Genomic DNA, 19,337 nt, shown 5'->3' with positions numbered 1-19,337 from the left:
CTGTCTGAAACATCAGCCTGACAGACATTTGCTTAGTTCATCGAGATGAGTCGATTGGTAACTTTGTTGTACGCGAAAGGCAAAAAGAGCTTTTTTTTTGTCTAAAATTTCAAAAATAGTCATAGGTGTTAAAAAATATGGGTTATTTGGAATAAATGTCCTTCAATACATTTGGCTCGTCTCTGATTTACAAAAATGCTACAAATTCGATACATTATTTTTTTGTTCTTGATCGTGTGTTATACACTCTCCAGTCCGCTTCATCATGTTCTCTGGTATCGCCTGTATTGTAAGCGTCTTCACCACACGATCTCTTTGGGATGTTATCGGCACGTGTGTCGCTTGCTGTTCCCGATGCGGCTGACAATCGCCTTTTCGCGCTGGCTCCAGTAGTGCCGGGCTCAATTTGCCTATCGTCGTCGTCGTCGTCGTCGTCGTCATTGTCGTTTTCACTTTCGTTTGATTCCGTTTGAACTGGTGGAGGGCCGGTAGAGATTTGTTCGGATGTGTCCTTCAATACATTAAATAATCGATTGAGCGCATAAAATTGATAGTTAATGTGTTTCTGCGAGAACACAAGAATACTAAATGATATGAGTTCAAAACAGTGCAACGTACTTGTAAGTATCAATGAGTGTTCTTAACTTAACCTATTATCATTACATCCCCCACTGCACCGGAAGTTCTTCGGATTGAGACCAAACGAAAAGTAGGTATACGGTACATTTTTTTTGGTTCTGTGTCGAATTGAGTTGCCGCATGTTTTTATATATATTTTTTTCAATATATAATTTTATTATTTTGCTTCATTGACCGATTCTCAATATATTACAATCTCCTTCACTTCCGAATATCCCTACATTGAGGTATATAAATCGATATGCTGCATCACCTGCAAATAGCAAAGCCAATGAATGAAACCCTGAAACATGTACATAACATTTAATAACCATAACATCTGAGTTCACATGCATCAGATGACGTATGTGGAATTGTTTGCTGCGCTCCATGATATTGTAGGTTTCTGTAAACGCATTGAAGTTCTGTTCCACATGCACTTTTAACGGATGTCCCATAAAAGGCTGAAAGCAGGAAAATCTGAAACTGGGAGTAAAACAAATATTGGACAATCCAGACGATGAATGAAGCAAAAGGAATACATAATAAATAGTAAAGAATAAAAAATAAATAAATATAAAGAATAAAGAATAAATAATAAAACATAAAGAAAAAAGCATGAAGAATAAAAAATGTTTTGAATACTTTTCCGTAGGCGGTGGTTGTATCTGCTTTTGATAACGAATTTTTCTCCAGTCTGTATTGAAAAGACCAAATTAACCCACCTACGGTGAAGATGCCATTCTAGATTCAACCGTTTTGTTTCGTCTCCATGTGATACTTATCAAAAATAATAGCCAACCTGACGGCTTTTCTCCAGGAAATCCGTTGGAAAATCCACAAGAAATTCCACCGGAAGCTCCTCCAGGAATGCCTTCGAAAACTCCTCCAAGAATTCCGCCGGAAGCTCCTCCAATAATTCCTCCGGAAACTCCTCCACGAATACCTCCGGAAACTCCTCCACGAATACCTCCGGAAGTTCCTCCAGGAATTCCCCAAGAAGTTCCTCAAGGATTTTTTCCGGAAGTTCCTCTAGGAATTTCATCGGAAGTTCCTCCAGAAACTCCACCGGAAGCTCTTCCAGGAATTCCTCCGGAAGCTCATCCAGGAATACCTTCGAAAGCTCCTCCAGGAATTCCTCCGGAAGTTCCTCCAGGAATTCCTCCGGAAGTTTCTCCAGGAATTCCTCAGGAAGTTCGTCCAGGAATTCCTCAGGAAGTTCCTCCGGGAATTCCTCAGGAAGTTCCTCCGGGAATTCCTCCGGAAGTCCTCCGGAAGTTCCTCCAGAAATTCCTTCGGAAGTTCCTCTAGGAATTCCTCCGGAAGTTCCTCCAGGAATTCATCCGGAAGTTCCTCCTGGAATTCCTCTGGAAGTTCCTCCAGAAGTTCCTCTAGGAATTCCTCCGGAAGTTCCTCTAGGAATTCCTCCGGAAGTTCCTCTACGAATTCCTCCGGAAGTTCCTCTAGGAATTCCTCCGGAAGTTTCTCCAGGAATTCCTCAGGAAGTTCGTCCAGGAATTCCTCCGGAAGTTCCTCCAGGAATTCCTCCGGAAGTTCCTCCAGGAATTCCTCCGGAAGTTCCTCCAGGAATTCCTCCGGAAGTTCCTCCAGGAATTCCTCCGGAAGTTCCTCCAGGAATTCCTCCGGAAGTTCCTCCAGGAATTCCTCCGGAAGTTCCTCCAGGAATTCCTCCGGAAGTTCCTCCAGGAATTCCTCCGGAAGTTCCTCCAGGAATTCCTCCGGAAGTTCCTCCAGGAATTCCTCCGGAAGTTCCTCCAGGAATTCCTCCGGAAGTTCCTCCAGGAATTCCTCCGGAAGTTCCTCCAGAAATTCCTCCGGAAGTTCCTCCAGGAATTCCTCCGGAAGTTCCTCCAGGAATTCCTCCGGAAGTTCCTCCAGGAATTCCTCCGGAAGTTCCTCCAGGAATTCCTCCGGAAGTTCCTCCAGGAATTCCTCCGGAAGTTCCTCCAGGAATTCCTCCGGAAGTTCCTCCAGGAATTCCTCCGGAAGTTCCTCCAGGAATTCCTCCGGAAGTTCCTCCAGGAATTCCTCCGGAAGTTCCTCCAGGAATTCCTCCGAAAGTTCCTCCAGGAATTCCTCCGAAAGTTCCTCCAGGAATTCATCCGGAAGTTCCTCCAGAAATTCATCCGGAAGTTCCTCCAGAAATTCCTCCGGAAGTTCCTCCAGAAATTCCTCCGGAAGTTCCTCCAGAAATTCCTCCGGAAGTTCCTCTAGGAATTCCTCCGGAAGTTCCTCCAGGAATTCCTCCGGAAGTTCCTCCAGGAATTCCTCCGGAAGTTCCTCCAGGAATTCCTCCGGAAGTTCCTCCAGGAATTCCTCCGGAAGTTCCTCCAGGAATTCCTCCGGAAGTTCCTCCAGGAATTCTTCCGGATGTTCCTCCAGGAATTCCTCCGGAAGTTCCTCCAAGAATTCCTCCGGAAGTTCCTCCAGGAATTCCTCCGGAAGTTCCTCCAGGAATTCCTCTGGAAGTTCTTCCAGGAATTCCTTCGGTAGTACCTCCAGGAATTCCTCCGGAAGTTCCTCCAGGAATTTCTCAGGAAGTTCCTCCAGGAATTCCTCCGGAAGTCCTCCGGAAGTTCCTCCAGGAATTCCTCCGGAAGTTCCTCCAGGAATTCATCCGGAAGATCCTCCTGGAATTCCTCCGGAAGTTCCTCTAGGAATTCCTCCGGAAGTTCCTCTAGGAATTCCTCTGGAAGTTCCTCTAGGAATTCCTCCGGAAGTTCCTCTAGGAATTCCTCCGGAAGTTCCTCTAGGAATTCCTCCGGAAGTTCCTCTAGGAATTCCTCCGGAAGTTCCTCTAGGAATTCTTCCGGAAGTTCCTCTAGGAATTCCTCCGGAAGTTCTTCTAGGAATTCTTCCAGAATTTCCTCTAGGAATTCCTCCGGAAGTTCCTCTAGGAATTCCTCCGGAAGTTCCTCTAGGAATTCCTCCGGAAGTTCCTCTAGGAATTCCTCCGGAAGTTCCTCTAGGAATTCCTCCGGAAGTTCCTCTAGGAATTCCTCCGGAAGTTCCTCTAGGAATTCCTCCGGAAGTTCCTCTAGGAATTCCTCCGGAAGTTCCTCTAGGAATTCCTCCGGAAGTTCCTCTAGGAATTCCTCCCGAAGTCCTTCTAGGAATTCCTCCGGAAGTTCCTCTAGGAATTCCTCCGGAAGTTCCTCTAGGAATTCCTCCGGAAGTTCCTCTAGGAATTCCTCCGGAAGTTCCTCTAGGAATTCCTCCGGAAGTTCCTCTAGGAATTCCTCCGGAAGTTCCTCTAGGAATTCCTCCGGAAGTTCCTCTAGGAATTCCTCCCGAAGTTCCTCTAGGAATTCCTCCGGAAGTTCCTCTAGGAATTCCTCCGGAAGTTCCTCTAGGAATTCCTCCGGAAGTTCCTCTAGGAATTCCTCCGGAAGTTCCTCTAGGAATTCCTCCGGAAGTTCCTCTAGGAATTCCTCCGGAAGTTCCTCTAGGAATTCCTCCGGAAGTTCTTCTAGAAATTCCTTCGGAAGTTACACTAGGAATTCCTCCGGAAGTTCCATCAGGAATTCCTCCGGAAGTTCCTCTAAAAATTCTTCCGGAAGTTCTTCTAGGAATTCCTCCGGAAGTTCCTCTAGGAATTCCTCCAGAAGTTCCTCTAGGAATTCCTCCGGAAGTTCCTCCGGAAGTTCCTCCAGGAATTACTCCGGAAGTTCTTCCAGGAATTCCTCAGAATGTTTCTTCAAGATTTCTTCCCAAAATCCTAAAAAAATCCATCAAAATTTATCCAGCAATTCCTCAGGACGTTTATTTCAGAACTTCTTCTAAAAACCCCAAGAAGTTCCTCCAAAAATTATTTGAGAAGTTTCTCCACGAATTCCTCCGAATGTTTCTCCAAGAATTCTTCACGGAACTCCTAACAGAATCCATTCAAACTCCTCCAGCAATTTTTCAGAAAGCTTCTTCAAGAATTTCTTCGGAAGTTTTTTGTAAGAGTTCCTCCGTAAGCTGCTTCAGGTGTTCTCCAGAAGTTCCTTCAGGAATTCCTCCTGAAGTTCCTTCAATATTTTCTCCGGTCACCCAGGAATTCTTCGGAAGCTTCTTCCGGAGGAATTCCTGGAGATGCTTCCTGTCCTTGAAAACTTCCAGGGAATTCCTAGAAAATTTCCAGATGAATTCCTGGAGGAGCTTACGGAGGAATTCATGGAGGAGCTCCCGGAGGAATTCCTGGAGGAGCTTCCGGAGGAATTTCTGGAGGAGTTTCCGTAGGAGCTCCTGGAGGAGCTTCCGAAGGCATTCCTGGAGGAGCTTCCGAAGCCATTCCTGGAGGAGCTTCCGAAGGCATTCTCGGAGGAGCTTCCGGAGGAATTCCAGGGGGAGCTTCCGGAGGAATTTCTGGAGGTGTTTCCGGAGGAATTCCCAGAGGAGCTTCCGAAAGCATTCCTGGAGGAGCTTCCAGAAAATTTCCTGAAGGAATCTCCGGAGGAACTTCCGGAGGAAAACCTGGATGAACTTCCGAAGGCATGCCTGGAGGTGGTTCCGGAGGAATTACTGGAGGAGCTTCCGAAGGAATTCCTGGTGGAACTTCTGGAGGAATTCCTGGAGAAACTTCCGGAGGAATTCCTGGAGGATTTTCTGAAGGAATTCCTAGAAGAGCTTTCGGAAAAAAATCCTTGAGGAACTTCCTGGGGAATTCCTGAAGGAACTTCCGGAGGATTTCCTGGACGAATCTCCGGAGGAATTCCTGGAGGAGCTTCCGAAGTCATTCCTGGAAGAGCTCCCGAAGGCATTCTCGGAGGAGCTTCCGAAGGAATTTGTTTATTTGTTTATTTATTAAAATAATTCAACTGACAATGAATGTCTAAATGAATATTAGTTAAACTAATTGGTTACGGTCAGCGGTACGGAAAAAGTCTAGTAACCGATGACGAAACACGTCAACTGATGAATTAAAGTAAAAAATATCGAAGAATTCGTTGAAGCGGCGACTGATGAATCCAATTGGTTCGTGTAGTGCATAGTTGCTAGTCTGTGGTTCTAGAAGCAAAAATAGACGTTGACGAAGAGGTCTTTCAGGTGCATGTAGATTTAACTGCGCCAATAGTGCTGGACAATCGATGTGACCCGTGAGCAGCTTCCCAGCAAACGTAGCTTGAGCGGCGATCCATCTAAACTCTAGTGGTTCGATGCTAATCAACCGGCACCGCTCCTCGTACGGTGGCAAGTTCGTCGGATCACGCCACCTTAGGGATCGAAGAGCGTATCTTAGAAACTTCCGTTGAACGGCTTAGATCCATGTGGTCTGGAAAGGGCACCAAACAACAGCGGATGATTCCAATATTGATCGCACAAGGGAACAGTACAGTGATCTAAAGCATAACGGATCACGGAATTCACCGGCAATTTTGAAAATAAAACCCAATAGACAATTAGCTCGGGCTACAATGTCATCGTAGTGAGGTCTGTATGTAAGTCCGCTATTCAGGATAACGCCAAGATCCCTAATGTGCTGAACACGAGTGAGCGATCGTCCAGACAGGACATAGTCGAAGATGATTGGTGCGTTTTTCCGTTGACAGGAGGAATTCCTGGAGCAACTTCCGGAGGAATTCCTGGAGGAACTTCCGGAGGAATTCCTGAAGGAACTTCTGGAGGAATTCCTGGAGGAACTTCCGGAGGAATTCCTGGAGGAACTTCCGGAGGAATTCCAGGAAGAACTTCCGGAGGAATTCCTGGAGGAACTTCCGGAGGAATTCCTGGAGGAACTTCCGGAGGAATTCCTGGAGGAACTTCCGGAGGAATTCCTGGAGGAACTTCCGGAGGAATTCCTAGAGGAACTTCCGGAGGAATTCCAGGAGGAACTTCCGGAGGAATTCCTGGAGGAACTTCCGGAGGAATTCCTGGAGGAACTTCCGGAGGAATTCCTGGAGGAACTTCCGGAGGAATTCCTGGAGGAACTTCCGGAGGAATTCCTGGAGGAACTTCCGGAGGAATTCCTGGAGGAACTTCCGGAGGAATTCCTGGAGGAACTTCCGGAGGAATTCCTGGAGGAACTTCCGGAGGAATTCCTGGAGGAACTTCCGGAGGAATTCCTGGAGGAACTTCCGGAGGAATTCCTGGAGGAACTTCCGGAGGAATTCCTGGAGGAACTTCCGGAGGAATTCCTGGAGGAACTTCCGGAGGAATTCCTGGAGGAACTTCCGGAGGAATTCCTGGAGGAACTTCCGGAGGAATTCCTGGAGGAACTTCCGGAGGAATTCCTGGAGGAACTTCCGGAGGAATTCCTGGAGGAACTTCCGGAGGAATTCCTGGAGGAACTTCCGGAGGAATTCCTGGAGGAACTTCCGGAGGAATTCCTGGAGGAACTTCCGGAGGAATTCCTGGAGGAACTTCCGGAGGAATTCCTGGAGGAACTTCCGGAGGAATTCCTGGAGGAACTTCCGGAGGAATTCCTGGAGGAACTTCCGGAGGAATTCCTGGAGGAACTTCCGGAGGAATTCCTGGAGGAATTCCTGGAAGAACTTTCGGAGGAATTCCTGGAAGAACTTCCGAAGGTATTCTTGGAGTAACTTCCGGAGGAATTCCTGGAGGAACTTCCGGAGGAATATCTGGAGGAATTCCTGAAGAATTCGTTGTTGAACTTTTGAAGAAACTCCCGGGAAATTTTGGCGTTTGAAACCGGTGCACGCCGCGCCGCCGCCGCCACCGCCGTTCACTAACGGCATGACGCCGCCATGTAATGCACACAACATGGGATATGTAATGCCAATGAAGAAGAGAAGAATAAGAAGTACTTGGAAGTAGATGAAATGTGATTGGAAATGTGTATTTTTGGCAAGAGCTATATAAAACTTCAGTAAAAATATACGAAACTTTTCTGCTTAACCTTCCTAGTGCATTGAGGTCCATTTCGATCCAAGCACACCCAAAACAACGCTGTAACTTTGTAACGTAATGAGATAAAAATCTGGCCAATTCTAAAAGTTCATCCCAGAGCTTCGAGATTTTTTTGTAACCATCCATTCTGGCAAATTGTGGGTGCAATCAATAGTAAAAGTCTTTTATGACCTCCAAATGCTCCAGAAACGGGTATCCGGAAGATCCGGAACATCTATAAACGAGGCTAATTACAAAAAATAATCCCAGAGCTATGCAATTGTTTCGTAACCATTCATTCTGGCAAATTGTGGCTGCAATCAAAAATAAATGTCTTCTGCGACCTTCAAATTCCCCAGAAATAGTTCTCCAGAAGAACCGGAACATCCGTAAAATGGCCAATTCCAAAAGCTCATCCCACAGCTTCGCGATTTTTTCGCAGCAATCCATCCTGGCGAATTATGGATGCAGCCAATAGTGAATGTCTTCTGGCATGCGAATTGTTGGTGCAATCAATAGTGAAAGTCTTCCGTGACGCACAAATGTCCCAGAAACGGTCCATCGGAAGATCTGGAACATCCGTAAATGTGGCCAATTCTAAAAAGTTCTTCACAGAGTTTTGCGATTTTTGCGTAGCAATCCATTCTGGCGAATTATAAATGCAGTCAATAGTGAATGTCTCCTGTGACCCTAAAATGCTCCCGAAACGGCTCTCTGGAAGACTCCGGAGGACAGTGACCAATTCCAAAAGTTCATACCGATTTTTTCGTAGGAATCCATCCTGGCAAATTCTTGGTGCAATCAATAGTGAAAGTCTTCTGTGACCACCAAATGCTCCCGAAATGGCTTTCCGGAAGATCCGGATCATCCATAAAAGTGGTTCCAAAAGTTTATCTCAGAGCATCGCGTATTCAATTCCAAAGGAATGTCGGAGGAATTGCCGGATGAACTCCCGGAAGAACTTCCGGAGGAACTTCTGGAGGAATTCCCGAAGAAACTTCCAGAAGAACTATCGGAGGAGCTCCCGGGAGAAGAAGAAGTAGGAGAAGAAAAATAAATTAAAAAAAACTTCCGGATGAATATGCGGAAGAGCTTCTAGATGTATGTCTTTAGGAACTTTCCGAGGAATTACTTGATGAACTTTCGAAGGGATTGCCATTATGAATGCGCAGCTTTAGGATGAACTTTTAGGATTAACCTATTTTACGGATGTTTCGGATTTCCTGAGGACTGTATGTGTGGTCATTTCGGATCACAATAGACTTTCACTATTGATTGCACAGACGTTTCGCCGGTATGAAAGCATCGCGAAACTCTGGGATGCATTTTTGAAACTGGCCACTTCAACGTATGTTCCAGGAAAACTTTCACTATTGTCTGACGGTTGAATACATTCCACTATAAGAGCTATATATATTTTTCTTTCACTATTGATTGCATCCAAAACTCGTCAGGATGGATGATTACGAAATAATGCGAATTTCTTGTATGAACTGTTTTAGAAGCATTTGGAACCGTTATGGAAGCATTTGGTCTCAGAGCACTTTCACTATTGATTACATACACAATTCGCCGGTATGAATGGTTTCGAAGAAAAGGGGGAAGCTCTGGGATGAATTTTTGGAATTGGCCACTTTTACGTATTTTCCGGAATATCCGGATGATCGTTCCTGGGGCATTTAGAGGTCACTGAAGACTTCAGTATTGATTTGCACCAAAAATTTGCCAGATTTGATAATTACGAAAACATCGCGAAGCTCTGGGAAAAACTTTTGAAAATGGCCACTTTTTCGAATGTTCCGGATCTTCCGGAGAATCATTTCTGGGGCATTTGGAGGTCGCAGAAGACATTTACTATTGATTGCACCCACAATTTGCCAGAATGAATGGTTACGAAAAAATCGCAAAGCTCTGGGATGAACTCTTACAATTGGTCTCTTTTACGGATGTTCCGGATCTTCCAGAAGACCTTCAATGACCCCTCAAGGGTTAAATTTCCAAGAAATGACGCATACAAGATAGCAAATATAGTTGGGATCATTAGAGCACATATTCACAAGCAATTTTTTAGAACGATACTAGAAAATTAAGTGCCAGATTGAGATTGAGAACCTCAATGAATCACCTCATGGTCTTATTCTAGAAACCTACAGCTTTCATTGACAAAAAAATAATGAAAAATAAACAGCGCGTAAATAGTTTTTAGTGTAAGTTTCAGTGAATTTTGCTATCTGCGTATACACGTCATATACATCATCTACTCAGTGAACAGCGGTGAATATAATGATCAACGTAAGTTCTAAGTATAATTAAGAAGAAGCTACAATATAAAATGTGTAAAATAATGTATTAAGCTCATATTGTCGACCAACACTACAGTTTTAAATTTTAAATTTAAAGAATTTCTAACAATTCTACTAAGAACCTGTCAAAGCCTGTATAAGAACTAGGAATATGCGAAATTGTTAGATTCTTTTGCAAATATTGTATAAGACCTTACAATTTTGCAAGCTTTTTAACAATGCCTAACAATTTTTGTTTAAGAATCTAACAATTTCAAATATGTCTAGTTCTTATACAGGCTTCGACAGGTTCTTAGCAATACGAGTAATAATAACGTATCATGACGTTCCATATTGAGATATACTTTATCAAGTATTAAAGCTTGTGGTCGGAATACCCATTAAGTTTAAAATATAGAAGGTAACAGGGTGTTCAAAGCACAACTGATAGAATATCTTGATGTCATAGTTCACAAATCAAATTTCCACTGAATAATGTAGAGCCTCGTAGTCTGATTATGGTTAGAATCGATTGATACAGAACATAGAAAATAGTGAAAAAAGTACTAGAATGCAATATTTTTTTTTTCATACTCACTTACTTAATACTCATTACTAAATTTTAACTTTAGAGTCATTCCATCATATGGACGCGTGTTCCGTTTTGTGAAAAGATTCAATTTAATTTGATTCAAAAAGCGGTCGAAATTTAACACGACACTTTGAAATTTCCGTCGAAAAATTTCTCTCCTCTGAAAAAAATCACAATTGTTTGTCAGCTGGACCAAACTATAAAAAAAGAAAACCAAATTAAAAATAATAACTATTTCGAAGCAAGGTCTATATAAGGCTTATCAATTATCCCAATCTCGTGCTCGAATATCCGGCTGTAGTCCCACAGAAGTTGTATAGTCAATGCACATGGTAATAAATCTGCTTTTGAGAATCCTTTCTGGATGGCATTTAGCATTCCGCATTGCCGCATTTATTACAGTACCATCTGTAAAAGTAATGTATGAAATAAGATGAATGATGTAAGAACCTTGGTGTGAAATATATTTTTGCCTTAAATTTGTTATTTACAATTACCTACATGACATTTTGTCAAACTCACTAACGAATGAACACAGAAAATGCTTTATTTTTCGCCTACTTGTTCAATTACGTCGTCCTTCCATCAACATTACTTCGGTAATTATATCAAATTTTCCTTGAGCATTTTCCTTGAGATCTGCGTACTAAGCTTTAGAGATGGCTGATTGTAAGGAATTGGAATCTGTCCTAGTAGCCATCGTTTTATCTAATCTGTCAGTGTAAAAAAATAGCGATTTAGAAAAAAACTGTTTTTATATTCAAATTTCAAGTGAATAATTAAAATACCGAAAATGGACGATGAGTTTATTGCGAAGGCCACCAGAATTGTGTTAGCCATGGCTTCCGCGTTGTTGTGCCATGATGTGGAGACCGTTCGTGAACTTCATGACAGAATTATCCGATTAGGAGAAGGTTTGTGTTTTTTGTTAACATTTCCTGTGACATAAAAGAGTTAACCAATCCAAATATGTTTAGTCCCAAATCAGAAATTAACGGATTCCGACATGGATCGGTTGGTTCACTCCAGAACTATCAACATGAATACCCAAGATAATGATACCTATGCAGATCTCCACCATTCTGGAACAATTCATATGCCGAATGAGTCTATTAGCTCCACCCGACATTTCAGCAATCCAATTGCCTCTTCGACGATTGTGGAACAGCCAATTTCCCGGACGCCCCAAAAACCCCTTCCATTCGAAATATACCATGACGTTGAAAATGGGTCCTACGGTTCCTTCGAGGCTCAGCTCACTCCTATTCGGTTGGCAGATGTGAGAGCTGCTGCCCCTCCCAACGAGTCGCTTAAATTTAAAACGCTTCCCGGAGTTGACCGACCGCCAATGGATTACCTCCAGGTACCAAAGCAAACGTATCCCATGTCCAGAAGCCTCGGAACACAGTCCACGCCGGATGACCTGGACGCATCGGTCAGAATGCTGGTGCAAAGAATCCACCGCCGAGCCGAAGCAATGTTGGCCACGGAGCGGTCGGTCCATGGCGAACGAACTAGCAGCATTCGATGAAGCTTAAATTACGCGTAAAATTCGAAGCTTTGAGTGAATCATCCAACATTGTCCTTTAAATCCAAGAAAAAGTAGTAAACTCGATTATTCCCACTCGCAAGAACGTCTCAACTACATTGTCATTTGTCACTTTCTCGATTGCACTTCGGCGAGGAAATTGTCTTTTTCCATCGATGCAGCCAAGCGTGCTTGAGCTCAACTGCGCTGCGTTCCGGGGTACAGCAACCGCGCGCTGTGCATCCAATCTCTTCGTCACATAACGATCGTCTTTTGTTTGCTGGCTGTTTTACGACCGGGAGACGCCGTTTTTATGGCTGCCATCAGATGGCATCATAAAAGGATTCGGATTTTTATGCTTTTTGTGTTTATTTCCGCGTGGTTGCAAGGTGGAAATAGAACACTGCAACGGAGTAGCATCATACAGTAGAGGAGCTGATACCAATTGACAGAGAGTTATTCCAAGCACATGTGAAACTTGAAAATAAGTACTATTGTGACAGGATAATATTGAAAAGCAAACTTCTTTTTAAAAGTCATATTTCTGAACATTTTGGCCTTTCTCATACAGGCAGCATACTGGGGCCCATATTGTATAACATTTTTACTTCTGAGCTACCTGATTTACCACCAGGGTGTCAAAAATCTTTTTTTGCAGATGACACGGGCCTTTCAGCCAAAGGGCGAAGCCTTCGTGTCATTTGTAGTAGATTGCAAAAAAGTTTGGATATTTTCTCCACTTACTTGCAAAAATGAAAAATTTCTCCGAATGCTTCCAAAACTCAGCTAATAATTTTCCCACACAAGCCGAGAGCTTCTTATTTGAAACCTTCTAGCAGACATATTGTTACTATAAATGGGATTCCAATTAGTTGGTCTAGCGAAGCTAAATATTAAGGACTTCTGCTAGATAAAAATTTGACTTTCAAAAGTCACATTGAAGACATTCAAGCCAAATGTAACAAATATATTAAGTGTCTATATCCACTTATAAACAGAAAATCAAAACTTTATCTTAAGAACAAATTTTCGGTTTACCAACAAATTTTTAGACCAGCCATGTTGTATGCTGGAGGCCTTCTCCTTAGCCGTGCGGCAAGATGCGCGGCTATAAAGCAAGACCATACTGAGGATGGCTGGGTTCGATTCCCGGTGCCGGTCTAGGCAATTTTCGGTTTGGAAATTGTCTCGACTACCCTGGGCATAAAAGTATCATCGTGTTAGCCTCATGATATACGAATGCAGATATTGAAACTTGGCTTAGAAACCTCGGAGTTAATAACTGGGAAAGTGCTTAATGAACAATAAGCTGTGAGGCGGCAATGTCCCAGTTAGGGCAGGTGTGGGGGTTGGGAATGTAATGCCAATGAAGAAGAAGAAGATGTTCTTTTTTGTCTATATTTGAGAGGTTTTCAGCTCTTGGGTGATTCACCTCTATGAAGAAGATGTTGCGTGCTTTGCCAATATGGACTAGTTGCTGGAATACCAGAAAGAAGGCACTTCAGAGGATTCAAAATAAAATTTTGAAAATGATTCTGAAACTGCCTCCGTGGTACACAGTAAAAAAAATGTAATATGTATCACATCGGATTTGATGCACATCATCGCCGTCTTAAACAGAATGTGATATAACATCAGTTTTGTGTAAAACAAAAGTGACGTACCGTCAACAGGGGGGAAAATGATCATTTTAAGACAAAACATGCAATAACAATGTGTGTTTACATTTTAAATCGAAACAAATATTTTCAAAACATGTACTGCTATACGTTGCAATAATCAACAACTTTAGTTTTCTGAAATGCGTTCGCATTTATTAAAATAAATTAAATTATCACACATTTTTGAGTAATCTGGTTTGGGGTGAAGTTGATCAAGACAGCTCTACTAAAATCATTATGACCTAGTAGTCAAAATACACTAGGTTATTTGTATGAATGTTGAATTTACTACGTAAAGAAGTCTACGAAGTCAATATTTGAAACGAAAATAGCGTCATTTATGACTATCTCTCTCTTTCTTCCACAAAATGCATTTTCATGATTATTATCGAAAAACTTGGATTTCTACCTAGCGGCAGCATTACTTGAACTGAGAATATTGTTGACTACCGTTTCATAAAAAAATTTGGCACTTTTGACTGACACATCAAATGATCAGTTTACGGTACTTGGCATTTCTTCCTCTAAACAAAGGGATGTAAGCGATTTTCGACGTAATAACAAAAACGATGTAGAAAGCAGCCGGCAGAAGGCTCGCTTTCGGCACGCTTTCCTCCAGGAATTCCTCCGGAAGTTCCTCCAACAATTCCTCCGGAAGTTCTTCCAGGAATTTCTCCGGAAGTTCTTCCAGGAATTCCTCCGGTAGTTCCTCCAGGAATTCCTCCGAAAGTTCCTCCAGGAATTCCTCCGGAAGTTCCCCCAGGAATTCCTCCGGAAGTTCCCCCCGCAATTCCTCCGGAAGTTCCCGCATCAATTCCTCGGAATTTCCCCCAAGAATTCCTCCGGAAGTTCCTCCAGGAGTTCCTCCAGGAGTTCCTCCAGGAATTCCTCCGGAAGTTCCTCCAGGAATTCCTCCGGAAGTTCCTCCAGGAATTCCTCCGGAAGTTCCTCCAGGAATTCCTCCGGAAGTTCCTCCAGGAATTCCTCCGGAAGTTCCTCCAGGAATTCCTCCGGAAGTTCCTCCAGGAATTCCTCCGGAAGTTCCTCCAGGAATTCCTCCGGAAGTTCCTCCAGGAATTCCTCCGGAAGTTCCTCCAGGAATTCCTCCGGAAGTTCCTCCAGGAATTCCTCCGGAAGTTCCTCCAGGAATTCCTCCGGAAGTTCCTCCAGGAATTCCTCCGGAAGTTCCTCCAGGAATTCCTCCGGAAGTTCCTCCAGGAATTCCTCCGGAAGTTCCTCCAGGAATTCCTCCGGAAGTTCCTCCAGGAATTCCTCCGGAAGTTCCTCCAGGAATTCCTCCGGAAGTTCTCCCAGGAATTCCTTCGGAAGTTCCCCCAGCAATCCCTCCGGAAGTTCCCGCATCAATTCCTCCGGAATTTCCCCCAGAAATACCTCCAGAAGTTCCTCCAGGAGTTCCTCCAGGAGTTCCTCCAGGAATTCCTCCGGAAGTTCCTCCAGGAATTCCTCCGGAAGTTCCTCCAGGAATTCCTCCGGAAGTTCCTCCAGGAATTCCTCCGGAAGTTCCTCCAGGAATTCCTCCGGAAGTTCCTCCAGGAATTCCTCCGGAAGTTCCTCCAGGAATTCCTCCGGAAGTTCCTCCAGGAATTCCTCCGGAAGTTCCTCCAGGAATTCCTCCGGAAGTTCCTCCAGGAATTCCTCCGAAGTTCCTCCAGGAATTCCTCCGGAAGTTCCTCCAGGAATTCCTCCGGAAGTTCCTCCAGGAATTCCTCCGGAAGTTCCTCCAGGAATTCCTCCGGAAGTTCCTCCAGGAATTCCTCCGGAAGTTCCTCCAGGAATTCCTCCGGAAGTTCCTCCAGGAATTCCTCCGGAAGTTCCTCCAGGAATTCCTCCGAAAGTTCCTCCAGGAATTCCTCCGGAAGTTCCTCCAGGAATTCCTCCGGAAGTTCCTCCAGGAATTCCTCTGGAAGTTCCTCCAGGAATTCCTCCGGAAGTTCCTCCAGGAATTCCTCCGGAAGTTCCTCCAGGAATTCCTCCGGAAGTTCCTCCAGGAATTCCTCCCGAAGTTCCTCCAGGAATTCCTCCGGAAGTTCCTCCAGGAATTCCTCCGGAAGTTCCTCCAGGAATTCCTCTGGAAGTTCCTCCAGGAATTCCTCCGAAGTTCCTCCAGGAATTCCTCCGGAAGTTCCTCCAGGAATTCCTCCTGAAGTTCCTCCAGGAATTCCTCCGGAAGTTCCTCCAGGAATTCCTCCGGAAGTTCCTCCAGGAATTCCTCCGGAAGTTCCTCCAGGAATTCCTCCGAAAGTTCCTCCAGGAATTCCTCCGGAAGTTCCTCCAGGAATTCCTCCGGAAGTTCCTCCAGGAATTCCTCCGGAAGTTCCTCCAGGAATTCCTCCGGAAGTTCCTCCAGGAATTCCTCCGGAAGTTCCTCCAGGAATTCCTCCGGAAGTTCCTCCAGGAATTCCTCCGGAAGTTCCTCCAGGAATTCCTCCGAAGTTCCTCCAGGAATTCCTCCGGAAGTTCCTCCAGGAATTCCTCCGAAGTTCCTCCAGGAATTCCTCCGGAAGTTCCTCCAGGAATTCCTCCGGAAGTTCCTCCAGGAATTCCTCCGGAAGTTCCTCCAGGAATTCCTCCGGAAGTTCCTCCAGGAATTCCTCCGGAAGTTCCTCCAGGAATTCCTCCGGAAGTTCCTCCAGGAATTCCTCGGAAGTTCCTCCAGGAATTCCTCCGGAAGTTCCTCCAGGAATTCCTCCGGAAGTTCCTCCAGGAATTCCTCCGGAAGTTCCTCCAGGAATTCCTCCGGAAGTTCCTCCAGTAATTCCTCCGGAAGTTCCTCCAGGAATTCCTCCGGAAGTTCCTCCAGGAATTCCTCCGGAAGTTCCTCCAGGAATTCCTCCGGAAGTTCCTCCAGGAATTCCTCCGGAAGTTCCTCCAGGAATTCCTCCGGAAGCTCCTCCAGGAATTCCTCCGGACGTTCCTCCAGGAATTCCTCCGGAAGTTCCTCCAGGAATTCCTCCGGAAGCTCTTCCAGGAATTCCTCCGGAAGTTCCTCCAGGAATTCCTCCGGAAGTTCCTCCAGGAATTCCTACGGAAGTTCCTCCAGGAATTCCTCCGGAAGTTCCCCCAGGAATTCCTCCGGAAGTTCCTCCAGGAATTCCTCAGGAAGTTCCTCCAGGAATTCCTCCGGAAGCTCTTCCAGGAATTCCTCCGAAAGTTCATCCAGGAATTCCTCCGAAAGTTCCTCCAAGAATTTCTCCGGAAGTACCTTCAGGAATTCCTCCAAAAGTTTCTCCAGGAATCCCTCCAGAAATTTCTCCAGGAATTCCTCCAGAAGTTCCTCCAGGAATTCCTCCAGAAGTTCCTCCAGGAATACCTCCGGAAGTTCCTCCAGGAATTTCTCCAAGAATTCCTCCAGAAGTTTCTCCAAGAATTCCTCCGGAAGTTCCTCCAAGAAATCCTCCAGAAGTTCCATCATGAACTTCTCCGAAAGTTCCCTCTCGAAATTTTTTGGAAGTTCCTCCAGGAACTGTACTGGAACTTCTACGAAAGTTTCCCTGAGAACTCCTACGAGAGTTCCTCCAGAAACTCCTTCGAAAGTTTATCCAGGAACTCCCCCGGAAGCTTTTTTAGGAATTCCACCTTAAGTTTCTCCAAGAATTCATCCTGAAGTTCCTCCGTGAATTCCTACGGAAGTTCCTCCATGTTTCCCTTCAGAAGTTGCCTCAGGAATTCCTTTGTGTGTTTCTCCAGAAATTCTCTCGAAGGTATCACCTGAAGTTAGTTGGGAAGTTTCTCCAAGAATTGTTTGGAAAGTTTCTACAAGTATTCGTCCCTGAATTCTTACAAAAGTTCAATCAAAACTCCTACAGGAATTTCTTATAAAATTTCTTCAATATTTTGGATTATTTAGATATTATTACGAATAGTCCCCTCTTCCCCAAGAAATTTCTCCAGAAATTCTGTCTGGAGTTCCTCCAGAAATTCCTCTAAACATAAATTAATTACTTTGAAAACTCTCCAGAACTTTCTACTAAACTCCCTTCGAATCTCACATAGAAATTCTCCCGAAAATTACTCCAAACATTCCTCAGAAAATTCCAAACACATTTTATGTGTGAATTTCTTCATGAATTTATTTGAAAACTCTTTATGAAACTCTCCCAGAAAACAGCCCAAGTATTCATCAATATTCCTTCTTTTCAAGGAATAACTCCGGGATTCCTTCCGAGTTCGAAGAAGCTTGCTGGAAATTTCCCAAGAAATCCTTCGGAAATTTGCCCAGGAATTGCTCCAGAAATTTACTCACAAACCCTGATATCCCTCCCGAAGTTCCTTTTCCTTCAAGAGTACCTTCTGATTTTTCGCAGGAATTCTTCCAGAAATTCCAGTATTCCTCCAAATTGCCTTGGAAATTCTCTTTAAAATTCCATCAAGAGATCCTCCTGATTAGCTTCCAGCAAATTACCCACGAATTACTTCGGAAGTATCCACATGAAATCACGAGGGAATTCCCCCAAAAAGTACTTCTGATATCAATTAATAGAAATCCCAGATATTAGTCTTCGACCAGAGGTCGCAAAGCCTGAACACTTAACACCCAGCATTAGTCAACGGACAAAACATTTACACATCACACCTCACCATTTACTCACCACGAAAAAAATGTTCGTCTTACTAGGATGTTAATGTGCTCGCAAATGTACTACGATGTCCACGGCTCGCAAATGTACAACGACGACTGAGAAATCCTCAGGAAATCCCCCGGGAATCGCTCCATTGGTTTCCCCGGAAATTTCTTCAGAAGTTCCTCCTAAAATGTCTTCCGATGTTTATTCGAAAATTCTCTCAGTAATGCTCCAAAGTTTCACAAAGTATTTTTTCAGAAATTTCCACTGGAACTTCTTCAGATACTTACTTGATACTTGATGGGCTACAGCTCTTCGATGAACCTACGCCGAATGGAGTATCCTTCTCCACTGGACTCGATCCTGGGCCAATCGCTTCCAGTCGCCCTGAACATTGAGCGCCCTCAGGTCCTCTTCAACTGCAAAAAGCCATCGTGTACGCGGCCTTCCACGAATCCTGCGGCCTCTTCCGGTTTCTCTACTAAATATTATCTTCGCTTGACGTTCTTCCGGCATACGAACAACGTGACCAGCCCACCGTAGTCTGCCGTGTTGTATAAGCTTAATAATATCCAGCCCTTTATACACCTGGTACAATTCGTGATTCATGCGACGCCGCCAGATACCGTTCTCCTGTTTACCGCCGAGTATTGTCCGCAGCACCTTACGCTCAAACACTCCGAAAGCTCTCCAATCAGCCTCCTGGTAGAGTAGTATTCAGCGCGAGTTTTATCTTCGTTTGCAGACTACGAGACTTAAGCTGGTTACGAAGTCCGTAATAAGCTCGATTTGCAGCTGCAATACGCCTTTTCACCTCATCATTATCGCACGTCACTAATGTTCCAAGATACACAAATTCTTCTACCACTTAAAATTTTTCACCATCCAGCACCATTTCGATACCACCACCTCTAATGAACCCACGTTGGTTGCCAGCGACCATATACTTCGTTTTGCTCGTATTGATCGTGAGTCCAATCCTCGCTGTCTCCCCCTTAAAAGGCAGAAAAGCCTCTTCCACGGCACGGCGATCAATTCCGATAATATCGATATCGTCCGCAAAACCCAGGAGCATATGAAATTTTGTGATAATGGTACCGCTTCTTTGCACACCAGCTTTCCTAATCGCTCCATCGAGCGCTATATTAAACAGTAGATTCGAGAGTGCATCACCCTGCTTTAATCCATCTAAGGTAACAAATGACGTCGATATTTCATCCG

General features: G+C 44.3%; 1 protein-coding gene and 1 long non-coding RNA gene across 4 annotated transcripts; one reads left to right on the top strand and one right to left on the bottom strand.

The window, feature by feature from the left end:
- Nucleotides 1-803: 803 nt before the first annotated feature.
- LOC134211927 (uncharacterized) lies at nt 804-10,899 on the bottom strand. Of its 3 annotated transcripts, none has more exons than XR_009979153.1 (4): nt 10,842-10,899; nt 10,355-10,752; nt 951-1,104; nt 804-892 (listed from the first exon to the last, which is right to left on the bottom strand). It is a non-coding gene; the product is annotated as an uncharacterized LOC134211927 (long non-coding RNA). The 3 variants fall into 3 exon arrangements; XR_009979154.1 differs by having other exon boundaries at nt 820-1,104; nt 10,355-10,504; nt 10,577-10,752; XR_009979152.1 differs by having other exon boundaries at nt 820-1,104.
- Nucleotides 10,900-11,006: 107 nt separating this feature from the next.
- LOC134211924 (uncharacterized) lies at nt 11,007-11,970 on the top strand. Its single transcript, XM_062689327.1, has 2 exons — nt 11,007-11,258; nt 11,322-11,970. The coding sequence occupies exons 1-2, from the start codon at nt 11,138-11,140 to the stop codon at nt 11,873-11,875; spliced, it is 675 nt and encodes a 224-aa protein (XP_062545311.1). The 5' UTR covers nt 11,007-11,137; the 3' UTR covers nt 11,876-11,970.
- Nucleotides 11,971-19,337: the final 7,367 nt, after the last annotated feature.

The sequence above is a fragment of the Armigeres subalbatus genome, chromosome 1 (genome assembly GCF_024139115.2).
Source record: "Armigeres subalbatus isolate Guangzhou_Male chromosome 1, GZ_Asu_2, whole genome shotgun sequence".
Lineage (NCBI taxonomy): Eukaryota > Metazoa > Arthropoda > Insecta > Diptera > Culicidae > Armigeres > Armigeres subalbatus.
Note: the sequence above shows the minus strand (reverse complement) of the source record. Positions and strands in the feature narration are given on the sequence as shown.

Bases quoted from the DNA above. Each gene is read 5' to 3' on its own strand.
- LOC134211924 (XM_062689327.1), top strand. From the start codon at position 11,138: ATGGACGATGAGTTTATTGCGAAGGCCACCAGAATTGTGTTAGCCATG. The intron at 11,259-11,321 runs GTTTGTGTTTTT...AAATATGTTTAG, and splicing joins AATTATCCGATTAGGAGAAG to TCCCAAATCAGAAATTAACG.